Raw genomic sequence first — 13,931 nt, forward strand, 5'->3', positions numbered from 1 at the left:
AAAGAGAGACTTTTTTTGTCATATATGATTCAACCCTTAACGATTCATATGTTGTCTTTTAATAGAACTATTAAGAGATAAATAAATAGTTAAGGTGTTTAATAAATTAATGGTATTCACAATTTATTACATGGCTGTTTAATAGTAGATTACTTCTATAAAAATGATTTATTTAAAAAGTTCTATAAAAAATCAAGTTTTTTCTAAGTCCGATAAAAAACACAATTGTTTTATTAATGAAAAAACTTTTTTCGAACAAAAATATTTCTGATTATAAAGACATATTAATCTATATCATAGAGACTAAGAGTTTGTTTGATAGTTATTGAATGATTATATGGTTAAAATGATTAAAATGCTTTTATAATATAGTGTAAAATGAAATATAATTATTTAATAATTATTCAAAATGAAAATAGGGTATTGAATGGTTAAGGGAGGCGCAAGATACAAAATTATTCAGAGGGTTTTAGAACCATTAAGAAACAGATTTTTTTTGTCAAACAAGATTCACCTTTTAATGGAACTATTAAGAGGTAAACAAACAGCCTTCACAGGAACCAAAGCCACAATTCACTAAAAAAATGGAGGTATAATACAAAAAAATATATATGAAAGTATGATACTATTCTATGCATTTATTCTGAATTTATTAATTGATTGTTATTTGCATTCCTTTAATATTAAAATCAAATGTAAATATGAGTTTTAATATTAATGTGTATGAAGAAGAAAGTACCATATAGAAATGTATTTAACAATCTAATTTACTGAGTTGTAATTTTTTTCATTTTCAGCCTTAATTACTATTTATGTTTTATTCGTTCAGATGTTTTGTAATTTAGACTGTTTTTTTTGTTGTTTTTTTTTCCAGAGCCCATTGTCAGTTTGGGATTGCTTATTTAAAACAATTTATATTTTTTTGTAAAAGTGTTTATTAACTTATGTGGTATCCAACCGGAGTAAAATAAAACAAGGTTAAAATTGTAAACTGGTAATAAACAGTTTTTCTTAAGTCATGAAAGATTAACTTATCAAAAATAGCTTATTACCGGTTTGGCACTTGTATAAGCAGTTTTTTTTTCTTATCCAAACACTAAAAAACAGCTTATCACCGGTGCCAGACTGAAATAAGTTAAAAAACAGCTTATCACCGGTGTCAGACTGAAATAAGTTAAAAACAGCTTTTATAAGCAATCCCAAACACTCCCTAATAGGGTCTGAATAAATAAGAGGTAAACTAATATTTTAATTCACTTGTTTTTTTCTTTTTTATTCTCTTTGGCTATTGTTTCTTTCTCCATCAAGGACGTCACCGTTCTTTCATCACCCATGTAAAATGCACGTCCCCTCCTCTCTCTCTCTCTCTCTATATATATATATATGTGTGTGTGTGTATATATAATTTATTAGCTTGGAAGATTAATATGAAACAAGGATGTTTAACGATGATTCATCCTCTATTAAAAGTATCGACCTTTGTATTCCATCTACTAAACAATTGTTGACATAAATTTTGACAAAAGAAATTTTATAAAATTCAAGAGAATTTTGCAAAATATTTACACTTAATTTTTCAAAAATAGGTTATTGATTAAGATTCCAGATTTAATACATTTATCAATTTACAAAAATAAACTTTTATTATTCAAATTTCAGACTTTAATACCACTTTTTTTTTCTTGTCCGTAATAAAAAAAAAAAAAAAAAAACGATCGCCACCTCAGTGTCCTCCCCATTTATTAATTTGATCTTAAAAATGCGATATCAAATGTCTTCGCCGGAATCCTGCGAATGAAAAACCCTAGCGGCGGCACCATAGATAAAGCTCCAAGACATATAAGATTAACCTTCGAATCGCCATAACCAAGAAAGCTTCAATTCAGGTTCGTCCGTCTCTTCCATGCATTGCACAAATCATTTCATTGTTTTGCCACTGCAACATTCGATTCACTTGATTTTTGGCTTCGATTTCAATTTGTTGAAGATCAGAAGCTCAAAATAACAGGTTTTGTTTCATTTCTCCTCACAACGAATTCTTTATGCGTCGTTAGGTTCCAACATACTATTTTCATGGCTACCTGCTATCCACGTTTCTGCTATGACTGAACCGGCCGGTTCACTATTTATTCTTAAACCTCGTCGCTTGAGATTCTAAACCCTAGCAGCAGAAAGGAAAAAGAACTGAAGAAATGTTGGAGAGCAGATTGATTACGATTATAAGGAGGAGCAAATCCATTAATCAGATAAGATCGTCGTTTTCATCTCACGGAGGATCGACAAATATTTATAGTCGATTTGCTTTTGACCGTTATTCAACTTATAAGCATGTTGCTAACCCCATTGCGAGAAGCTGTTTCATCGATGGCTTTCGATCGTTGCACAATCTCAACAAGGTATTATTGTTCGAATATGATAAACTGAATTTTGTTCATTGAATTGGCGAAATATGATTACGTTTCTAACTCTTAGATTAGACATTTGATGATTATGCCCTGATAGGTGTTTGATATTGAATTTCGTTTGGGATTTTCAATTATAATGCATTTTGTGGTTTGGAATCAAGTTTTGAGTTCTGATTCTAATTTACAATGTTGAATTATTGTGCCTCCTTTTGTTGCGGATGAATTATAATGTACCAATTCTTGGTATACTTGTTTGATGATGATCCAGGACAGAATGAAGCTGTATGGATACTAAAAATCTTCAATTTCTGTTCTTGCCAGTCCTGCTTATAAGTTATAACAAGTATTTTTCATCTTGCACTGATAAGCTAATTATATACTATGATAATCCCTAAGATAGCTCTTGTGATGAATTGAAATATAGTACAATTTCAGTCCTGTTAATGACGTATAACTTTCGGATAAGAGTGTTTGTTTACAATATCAATCAGGCACCAAGTCCCCTTCTTGTGGATTTAACTTTTAAGTACTTTCTTTTTGCTATTGCATACGTTTTAAGTTTTCTAATTATAGATATATCATGTTATATGTTATACTATATTATTTGATGATCGGTAGGCTATTGGTTATCTTTTGTAAGAATCTCTTGTTTTGAATTGTCAACACTTGTTTTGAATTCAAGTAGGAATTGGACATACTTATCAGCAGCTCATTGGTTTGTTTCTGTATATATTAGGGTTCCTACAAGCCATCTTTCAAGTATATGTCTACTGTAGCTGCAACCGCTTTCAAGGAAAATAAGGAGACTGTGAAGCTTCTTGTTACTGCTGGGCCTCATGCTCAGAAAGCAATAGGAATATGGCTTTTTGCATCCGCTGCTTGGGTTTTCAGTATGGTTATTCTTGGTGGTGTTACACGACTTACTCGATCCGGGCTTTCAATGACTGACTGGAAATTCACTGGCAGCCTTCCTCCTCTATCAGATGAAGATTGGTTGATGGAGTTTGAGAAATATAAACAATCTCCGGAGTTCAAGCGGTTAGTTTAGTCACCAGTACGTGTACATTTGCTTGACTTTTATTGATCACTAACATACATTAAGGGTGCGTTTGGTATACTGGGCAAGACAAAATAGGGATCATTGTTCCATGTTTGGCAGACCTTCTATGCGGAACAGACGGAATAGAGTGGAACAAACGTGTTCCACCCCCACCCCATGAAACGAGGTGGAACAGACCTGTATTTTACCAATATAATCTCAAAATAAAAATTAATTCTTTTCTTAAACGTCGAATACGCTTCCCTCCTTGCATCTTATTCATTCTTTAAATTTTATTTATTGTATTTTATGTTTTTTAAATTTTCAACTTACTGTCCTCAAAATATTATTTGTATAGGATTTCTATATTTTGGTTAATTCATGTAATTTATTAAATAATATAGAAAATGTAGAAAATAAAAATTGATAACTACATAAAGCTTTTATTTTTGTGTCATTTTAATCGTCTTGACGAAACATTTCTAATGATATATTTTGTTACAAAAATATTTATTCTATTATAATTTAATAAATTACATAAACTAATTAAAATATGTAAAAGATATAAACAACTCATTATGGGTAAATTGGTCATTTTATGTGTTTCAGTCATGTCCACTTTTGTCTTACCAAACGAGAACAACTGCTATGTCATGTCCTATTTAGTCCTACCTGTTGGATACCAAACGCACACTAATTTCTTAAATGATTTTCTATAGTCTCAATGTATTACATTTCTCCAAGAGCCTGAAACCATCTTAGCAAGTTTGATCATGCTCATGATAATATACAAAAGATCCATTATGACCACTTACAAAGCACATTTTTAGTTGTTTCTAAGCGTTAATTGCATTGTTGATACATCTTTCTGGATCGTCATTCCAGGCAGATCACTATATTAATGCTACAGTAAAATTGCAAATTTGATGATGCTCCAATTGAGAGTGTAAATGAGGAGTACTCAATAACTTTGCTACATATGTTAGTGCACAAGATAACCGTTCAAGATTCCTAGAATCCACTGTTAATATTTAGATGAAAGCAGCTCATGATTGAATAATACTCATCCTACATGATCTTGACCACTTGCAGTATTAACAGAGGAATGAATATTGATGATTTTAAGTTCATCTATTGGATGGAATATGCACATCGTATGTGGGGAAGGGCACTGGGGGTCATGTTTGCTCTCCCATTTTCGTATTTTATTCGAAAGGGTTATATTAATCTACGGCTTGGAGTTAGACTCGCTGGTCTATTTGCTCTTGGTGGTGGGCAAGGGATGATCGGTTGGTGGATGGTTAAAAGTGGTTTAGAAGTAAGTATGATCTTTCTTTCTTCATGAAATCTATATTGAGGATGTGAAGCTCATCAAAATCATCAATTTACTTTCTCATCAGGAACCACCCTCAGAGTACTCCCAACCACGAGTAAGTCCATACCGTCTTGCTGCTCACTTGACTTCGGCTTTTGCTATATACTGTGGACTCTTCTGGACTGCTCTTTCTGTTGTCATGCCCGAACCTCCTACTGAGTCAGTAGCATGGGTACATGCGGCTGCAAAAGTTAAGAGGTTTGCTCTTCCTGTTGGCATCATCGTTGGTATAACTGCGGTCTCAGGAGCCTTTGTTGCAGGAAATGATGCAGTACGGTGACTAAATTTTTGCACATCTTTAGAACTGCATCGTATTATTTGGGTAGGGGAAGGTCCAAAAGAAAACTCTAAATATTCTGATAACTGTGAGACCCCGTATATGCACTAATGCTTTATATGCATAGGCGAAGGATCGTGTGAGAAGGAGAGTTAAGGTGAGAAGCGTAAGAAGGGATTTGGACCCTTGATCACCTTTAATATCAAACCCATCCATGAATCGCGCTTGATACGGGGATTGATCCGGTGCATCTCATCTTAATGTGTATCCAAGGGTGGAGATCCCTTCTTACGCTTCTCATCTTAGCTCTCCTTTTTATTGGAACCTAACCCTATATGCATATGCATACATATATATATACATATATATATATATATACATATATATATATATATACATATATATATATATATGTATGTATGTATGTATATATGTATATGTGCATATGCATATTTTGATAGTACTATTCATCAATGTATAGTACATATACGTTGATGAATATACATATTTTGATAGTGATATGCATCAATGCGTATATATGTATATGTATGCATATACTAGTTTTCAGGGTTCTCAAAATATTTATGGTTCTCATTTGAACCTGCCTCTACTTGGATAACTATTTTTTATTTTTGTTCAAGAACTGATTTTGGCTTTATTCATGTTATAACTTCACCAGGGACATGCCTTTAATACATTTCCCAAGATGGGTGATTCATGGATCCCAGAAGATGTTTTGAGTATGAAGCCAATTATCCGCAACTTCTTCGAGAACACAGCAACTGTGCAGGTAGGCAGCTACATAATCTTTTCATGTATGTTCGAAAGATTGAATGTTGTATTTAGTTAATGCATTTAACCTCACATAAGATAGGACTATACTTAGTTAGAAGATTGAATGCCGTCAATATAGGTACATAGTCTTTTGTTGAGAACTATTATACTTGAACATGATAACCCCGTGCCCCGTGGTAGTGCTAAAATATTAATCACGACCAAGGAAGTTAAATTTGATCCGACTGTAGCATATGAATATTGTTACTTCAAATCATGCCTCTTAGTGTAATTCAGGTTCACCAAGAGTGCATTTAGTATGCATGACAGGATGAGATAAGATAGAACAAAAACTTGTTTACCTACATTTGGTGCTACATTAGATTGGATAAGACGTGACTAAGTGGGACAAAATTGCATTTTTTCTCCCACCAAAATAGGTGGAATAAAAATCAGGGAGATAGACAAGATAAGTAAATTACTAAACTACTCGTGTCATATTAAAGCCCTAAAACCTTTATCGATTCTTTCATACCAAAATAGGTGGAATAAAAATCTAGGAGATAGACAAGATAGTACTCCCTCCGTCCCAAATTAATTGTCCACATTTCTATTTTAGTTTGTCCTAAAATCAGTGTCCACTTTCAAAAGTAAGCGTCTATTTTCCCATTATGCTCTTAAATATGAGGTGTAGGGCCTGCTTGTTAGCAACTTAATGAGCTTAATGAGCTTAATGAGACTCATCGCTTATTCGGTAAGTTATTATACATGACTGTTTGGTAGTCGCTTAATGATATAGAAAGTGACTTATGCAATAAGCATCGAGGGGGAGCTTTATGCAGAAAACCAAGTTTTTTCCAAACATGTCTCTCCCAATTTAAAAACACACTTCTTTCATCTATAAAAAAAACTCTCCCAAACAAAAACCTTCCCAATCTATACAAATAGATTAATCCACACATACATCTTTATCCATATAGGACTTAACGGAAAACCTACCAAACAGCCTCATATTAAATTTCTCTCCATTATTAATAGTAAAATTGCTCTTTAGTAAAAGAGTGTAATAATTACACATTTTTAAAATTGTGTGAAGTTTTCATCTTATCCATTTATTGAGGGAGTAAAATAATAAACTACTCATGTTAAATTGAACCCCTAAAACGGCCTGCAATTCTTTCACCTGCCTACTTCAATCTCGCCAATCTAGTCCTGTATGTACCAAATACACCCTAAGAAATGTTTGGTCCACTTGTACTTTCCCACCCAAGTAATATGGAGGCTTGCCATTTAAGCATAGTAAGATGGCAGTGGTGTGTGTGTTTGTCCATACTAAATTCTAATCAAGAATAATGTTACAAACTTTTCAACAAATTTAGTACTATCATGGATAATGGAAGTTAAATCTCGGTGTACTGGTTTCCACAGCTTGATCATCGTATACTTGCAACTGCAACCCTAGCCTCGATTGGTGGTTTATGGTGGTCGGCAAGAAAACTCGACCTACATCCTGCTATTCGTTCTTTGATCGGAAGCACCATGGGGATGGCGGCCTTGCAGGTAATTTATTTAATCCTATCCTCCATTGCCATTAATTTTTTGCAACTACTTTCAGTACCTTCAACTACATTCAATCACGTTCAATTATCTTCAACTACATTCATCTACCTTTATCTTCAAGTTTATCTACAGTTTTAAGTCACTTTCACAAACTTTTACATACATTTAATCACTTTCACGGTATAAGATTTTACGTACCAGTTATAACCGGTTGGTGCACGTATTGGAGAAAAAAACTTGGTACCGTACCAAGTTAACCCCTAGAAAAATAGATATACGAGTAAATTACGATTTTCGTCCCTGTGGTTTAGAATTTTGATTTTTCTCGCTATGGTTTGAGATCTATTGCTATGTCATCCCTATGGTTTAGAAATTTTGATTTTGTCCCTATGGTTTGCGATTTATTGCTATTTTCGTCCCTGGACTAATCCCTACCTTTAAGTATGAGGAACGAAAACAGTAAAGAATTATAACCCACAGGGACCGAAACAAGAAATCGTAAATTACGAGGATGAAAATAGTGATGAATTACGAATCATATGGACGGGAAGCGCAATTTCTAAACTACAGGGACGAAAATTGCAATTATTAACAAACCACAAGGACAAAAGACGTAATTTACTCTAGATATAGTGTGTGATCGTGTGTTCGTCGGAAATGACGTTACGATATAAATGCAGGTTACGTTGGGCGTATCAACTCTTCTATCTTACGTGCCGGTTTCACTCGGCACTGCCCATCAAGCCGGGGCGTTAACGCTTTTGACTCTTATGCTCCTCCTTAATCATACCTTACGACGACCATCACCGATGCTTCTAAAATCACTACCGGCAGTTGCTAAAACCATCTAATAACTCGTGATTATTATTTGTTTTCCATTAACGTTACTCCACATTCAGATGTTTGTTAAAACCAAACCGAACAAATTCAGTAAATCTATTGATTCATTCAGATGTAAGATCAAATGTTTGCTATGTATTCTATATTTTTGTGAGGGTGTATATAGAATGCATAAGCTATTTCATAATGTTGTCTTGAATCATATTTAATAGTTGTCAACAGATTGATTGGTTATTGTCTTTTAAGCCGTTGTTTACCTTTTAATAGTTCCATTAAGAGGTTGTATCTAAATCGTTAAGAGGTGAATCTTGTTTGATAAAAAAAAAATCTATCTTTTAGTGGTTACAAAACCCTCTGGATGATTTTGTATAATGGGTTTTCGTTAACCATTCAGCACCTTAATTTCATTGTAAGTAATTAATGAACAATTATATTTCATTTTGCATTATATCATAAGAAGTTAAGAACCACTTAATCATTATGTATCAAACCATCCAACAACTGCTAAACAAGCCCTTATTATTTTCTGTTGCCAATGGCTGTGAATGGCATCCTAAGGATATCATTATTTTATCTTATTTTCACAAATATCAAATCATTCAGCAACTGCCAAACAGTCTCTTATTATTTCATGTTGCCAATGGTTGTGAATGGTTTTGCTTTTTAGAGTATCTTCAACAACAAAAAATTAAATTGGAGATCAACGGAATCATGAGTTAATTTTTTGTTCTAATAGATTCTTCAAAACTTTCTTCCAACACTGAGCAAGCATTAGCCCTCATACAAGGTTTTATGACCTTACGCAAACTCATCAAAATTAAATCTTTAGAAGCAAGAAATTATGTTGTATTAATTATATGAAATATTTGGATAATACAATCTTGTGATTCTTTTATAAACATTTTGAAAAAATTTATAAAAATACGAGACTCGTTTTTTTGGCCAGCTATAAGTAATTGTTTGGTAATGACCCAATGATATAGAAAACGACTTATTCAATAAGCTTTTAGGAAAACTTTATGCAAAAATATAAGTGTTTTCCCAACCGGCCATGATAAAGCATTGGGTCGAACTCTTCTTTGGTGTCAAGGTAATAGCCATGTTATTTCGTACTTAAAGATTCTTTTATTTGTAGGATCATTTTTCTGACACTTATAGCTCCTACGTAAATAAGTAGTTGCGTCTCAATTAAAAACATGTTTATTTCATCTATGAAAAAACACTCCAAACAAAAATTATCTCAATCTATACAGACAAATTAATCAACACAAACAACTTTATGCATACATGACATAATGGTTAACCAATCTTATACAGTTGCAAAAAGTTTCATAATACTGGTAATAAAGAGTTTTTAGTCTTTGAATGGAAAAAAAATGAAATACTTATACCGGTTTGGCACCGATAATAAGAAGTTTTTGATAAGTTACTTCATTCCAACTTGTTAACTTATTCCGATATGATACCGGTAATACGAAGTTTTTAGTGTTTTGACTGGAAAAAAAAAGGGCATCCCATCTATTTTATCAACTTATTCAGTGTAATATCCAAACATTTTTTATAAAACTCCGGTTTGCTACCAAATAAGTTGATAAGCACTTTTATAGGAGGGAAAAAAACATAAGTTGCTTTAAATAAGAAGTCACAAACACCCCCTTAACTAATTATATCCAAGAAAATATAGATACCATTTTAATGTAAAGAGTATTTCATGCAATAAAAATCCAAACTCATTTGAACTAAGCACTAGAGATTAGCCAAATTGGTTCACCAAGAAACTGTCACTATTTCCACATACTAACATATAACAAAATGACAATAACTTCGATTAACGACCACGCCCACGTCCACGACCTCGCCCTCTTCCCCGTCCACGTCCCACAGGCCTCCCTGCATCAGATTTTACAACATCAAACCATTAACATACAAAATTGACCACAAGTAGTGATGTATCCACGTTGTTACGAGTAGATCTGAGTCTTTTTTTGAAGTATATAATATTTATGTACAGCAAAATACTCAGACAACCTCCTCGCTTTGGTGAGATATGAACCCTTAAAAGAATATCTCCAACAGATATGAATATTTTAATAAAATAGTTGACGAAAAAATTGCTAAAATATTGGAGTTGGATGTAACTGTTTTAGAGATTTTAACTTTTGATACTTTATTTTTGAAAAATTATAGAATAGCTTAAGAGCATCTCCAACAGATATGCTATATTTTCTCTTATCTTCAAATTTGGAGGTTTCTTCATTATTTCCCCTATTTTTCTCTATTCTACAGAGGAGTTTAGCATAGTTGTTGGAGCAAACTATTGTAAAATCTCCAAAAGTTCTAAAACTGCATAGTTGTTGGAGATGGTCTAACCAGTTACCCTCCTCAAAACTGGGCTCACCGCTCACAAAGGTAACCCGGATACAGTTGGGCTAATGACCCTGGTATATCGCAGTTTCGAGGGGAAGGATTCAAGTCTCACCAAAGGCACTAGTACAATGAGTGCATGTATGAGTTTTACCATATATAAATATTATATATTTCAGGAAAACGAAAAAAAAAAAATTGCATGCTCGCAAAAAACATGGAAGAGAAATGATAAAGTACCTGCAGTTGGCTTCTTGGGCTTGACTCGAGGTGTTTCTTCAACTAGCAAGGTCTCCAGATTCAAGCTGTCGGGAAGTATATAGTAACGAATGTTGTTGCCTCTCACGCTCAAATGATCTAGGGTTACGGGGTTTTTCCCCTTCAGTGTCAACTTCACCGTCTTCAAGTGTGTGTTCATGCTAATATCAACACCTGGAGTATACAAAACCAAATAAGTCCAACCAACTTCACATCAATACATGATTTCCATGAAAAAGCCTAAATAGAATGATAAATGGGTCCTTTAGTTCAATGCCCTTCATCAAATCTACCCTTGGTTAAAAAAAAATGTTATGCATTGATCCAAGCCTAGGCCCATCAACACCTTATAAATTCTAGAAGAGCTTAGAAGGGGTGTTTTAGTATTTTTGGGGAATTATTCTGTTAGCAGAAGGGCCTTTGGGTCATATCTAGAATAATCCTACGATGCTAGTAGCCTAGTAGTATACATTAGTGGGTCTGGTTGTAGTGCAAAAATTAATGGGTTCTTTTGGGAGAGACTAGCACTCTCGAATTGCTAGAGTTCCTACATTCATTTACTGTGATTTAATACAATTTGGTCAAGCTTTTCCTTTCTGTTATTGTGTTGGTTTCACCTGTTAAGCCGATTCATAACAGAAAGCTTCTGGTTGAAAACAGTCTGCTCTCGCAAAAACTTAGAAATACACTTAAAGGGTCATTTTGCAAAACCAGCTACTGGACAAGGCCATTGAGATAAATAGCCCATAAAGAACATCATGACAGTTAAGAAAGAAGTAAACAACTTTAGAGGGAGAGAAAAAATAGTATTGAGGTTTTATTTTAAAGGGTTGAACAAATCTACACTACAAAGACGTATCGATTAGTGTGTAGAACAAAGAAAGTGGAAACAAAAGAAAATACAGTAAATCCAGGATAATGTTTCAGGAGCCTTATATATATATATATATATATATATATATATATATATATATTAATACACATGTTTACATTACTCAAATAGTCCAATGCATTATCTATATGTCGCTGAAAGCAGGGGCAGACCTACATAGGCCCATACGGTGGCACGGGCCACCGCTTCATGGTGCTGTCATAAGGGGAAAAAGTTACGTTTCGTAAAGGTGCCACCGTGTTGTTTTGTTCGGTGGCACCATATAATTTTTGAAACTGGAGCTTTGATGTAAGTCTTTAATTGCAGAGTTGGTAAATCTTGCTCATTTTGTACAAAAACCCCGGGTTCGAGTCCAACCAATGTCAATTTTTTTAATTTTTAGCTTAAATTTTTGTGTTTTTTATATGTTTAAAAAAAATTATAGCCTGGACTCGAACATGGGTACCTTCTGTACAAGGACAAGAAACCAACCAACAAATATATACTAATATTGTGAAATATTTCAACAAATTCATTTTTATCGTCAAATCCTGCCACCACCCACAAAAATTCCTGGACAGAAAACCTTGCACTCAAAATTGGGTGAACACCCTTATAATCCAACAAAAGCAAAATAACCAAAGCATAATCAACAGAAACAACAAACAACAGGCATGGATTGGGAATAGGAATCACATAAGCAAGTTAGATGCATCAACCTGCTTGATTATATGCCAATAATGTTGCTGCAAATCAAGAAACCAACATCTTTGTTTTGGAAGCAACTGATCCACAATTGCAAAACTTGCAACAAAGGGTGCTATAAATATTAAGGTCAACAAGACCCTCAACATCGAGTGAAATACTACTTATGAATTTCTCTTACAGTCATAGTCGACCTTTCTTTCCTCCTTGTGAGATTTCCTACTGCATAAAATTGTAGGGTTCGCTTTTGCATAGTTAAAATTTAAACACTGTTGCTTGGTTTGTCATGATTCTTTTATCTCGTGGTTGAAGATTTTTAATTCCTTATACACCTTTAAGATTATTAACATTTCAACTCCTGATCTGTAACGCTTGTCCATGATTTTCAAATTTCAGCAATGTACATCAAGTGGTCTTTTTAAGCAAGTTGAACAAAAGGGCCACAACTAATTGGAATACACAGCTAAATAGACTGAAGACAAATCATGTACTAAACATAAACAATATGTGATTTATTTTGAATTGCTATAGCGAAAAAATGAATAGTTGCAAACATATACGACGATTCTTTTTGCATCTTCATAAGAAGAATGGTTTGTATGCAATAAAAAAACCAAATACGGGGATTCAGAAAAATCAATACTCCATCTAAATCAACAGGAGAATCAGATAAAAACACATCTACAAAAAGATATGATAACAAATTCCAAAGTACAATTTCAAACAGCTTTTGTCTTTCACAGTTTATTCAGATTTGCGAAACATATAATAATGAAAGTTCTGTCCCTTTCAATAGTGTGTCAATTGATCTCAAAGGTCCATGCAGGAATACCCAATATCAGAATGGAAATGTTCCTGCCTATAGAGTATACAAGACATCATTTCGTTATACACCAGGTCACCTTAGAGGTTGTTCGTTTTCCCTTTGTTCCACGCCATATCTTAGTAGCAGTTAAATGGAATTCCCAATGATTAAGCTAAAAACGCTCGAATGTGCTTAAGATTTATGAAATCCGTAGAGATGAAAGGAAATCAATAACAAACAACATGCAGTTGATGAATAACCAGGTGCAATATAGGAAGACAAGTGCGTTACAGGGTTTATAAAAACCCTAGTTACTCAGGAGCTGAATCGTACTCTTTATACTACCACCAAATACAACATAAGAAAGGAAAGGAGCGAGCGAATAGCTACCTGTGATGGTTCCATGTACAACCGTCCCATTCTTGAGCTCGATCGAGACTGTTTCGTTGTTCAACTTCATCAAAAACCTAAATTATTACACACAAAAAAGGGGGGAAAACATCATTGCAATGATTTTGCGAACGATACGAAATTAACGAAGGAATTAGCAACAAAAATCATTGAGGAAACTAAAACAAATTCACACCTGACGAGCTTCATTATCGCGAATCGCAGAAGGAGAAGCTAGGGTTCCAAAAAGTATCCAATTTTCAGGGGG

The 13,931-nt window shown here is 33.8% G+C and overlaps 2 protein-coding genes across 2 annotated transcripts; one reads left to right on the forward strand and one right to left on the reverse strand.

Moving 5' to 3' along the window:
* The first annotated feature begins 1,792 nt into the window (after nt 1-1,792).
* LOC112505672 (cytochrome c oxidase assembly protein COX15) lies at nt 1,793-8,501 on the forward strand. Its single transcript, XM_025109570.1, has 8 exons — nt 1,793-1,886; nt 2,055-2,396; nt 3,142-3,443; nt 4,537-4,762; nt 4,845-5,090; nt 5,776-5,886; nt 7,299-7,430; nt 8,111-8,501. The coding sequence occupies exons 2-8, from the start codon at nt 2,193-2,195 to the stop codon at nt 8,279-8,281; spliced, it is 1,392 nt and encodes a 463-aa protein (XP_024965338.1). The 5' UTR covers nt 1,793-1,886; nt 2,055-2,192; the 3' UTR covers nt 8,282-8,501.
* A 1,440-nt stretch (nt 8,502-9,941) lies between these two features.
* Nucleotides 9,942-13,931, reverse strand: LOC112507211 (small nuclear ribonucleoprotein SmD1a). The gene is made up of 4 exons (XM_025111677.1): nt 13,860-13,931; nt 13,664-13,740; nt 10,875-11,066; nt 9,942-10,160 (listed from the first exon to the last, which is right to left on the reverse strand). The coding sequence occupies exons 1-4, from the start codon at nt 13,871-13,873 to the stop codon at nt 10,099-10,101; spliced, it is 345 nt and encodes a 114-aa protein (XP_024967445.1). The 5' UTR covers nt 13,874-13,931; the 3' UTR covers nt 9,942-10,098.

Source organism: Cynara cardunculus (genome assembly GCF_001531365.2).
Source record: "Cynara cardunculus var. scolymus isolate 2C chromosome LG 2, CcrdV1, whole genome shotgun sequence".
In the NCBI taxonomy this organism is placed as follows: domain Eukaryota; kingdom Viridiplantae; phylum Streptophyta; class Magnoliopsida; order Asterales; family Asteraceae; genus Cynara; species Cynara cardunculus.

What these genes read in the sequence shown, in the direction of transcription:
- LOC112507211 (XM_025111677.1), bottom strand. An exon ending in TGTACATGGAACCATCACAG is followed by an intron (nt 11,067 to 13,663) that starts GTAGCTATTCGC and finishes TGTATACTCCAG; the next exon opens with GTGTTGATATTAGCATGAAC. An exon ending in GCCCAAGAAGCCAACTGCAG is followed by an intron (nt 10,161 to 10,874) that starts GTACTTTATCAT and finishes AATCTGATGCAG; the next exon opens with GGAGGCCTGTGGGACGTGGA.
- LOC112505672 (XM_025109570.1), top strand. Translation starts at nt 2,193, where the DNA reads ATGTTGGAGAGCAGATTGATTACGATTATAAGGAGGAGCAAATCCATT. An exon ending in TTGTTGCAGGAAATGATGCA is followed by an intron (nt 5,091 to 5,775) that starts GTACGGTGACTA and finishes TAACTTCACCAG; the next exon opens with GGACATGCCTTTAATACATT. An exon ending in AGAACACAGCAACTGTGCAG is followed by an intron (nt 5,887 to 7,298) that starts GTAGGCAGCTAC and finishes TGGTTTCCACAG; the next exon opens with CTTGATCATCGTATACTTGC.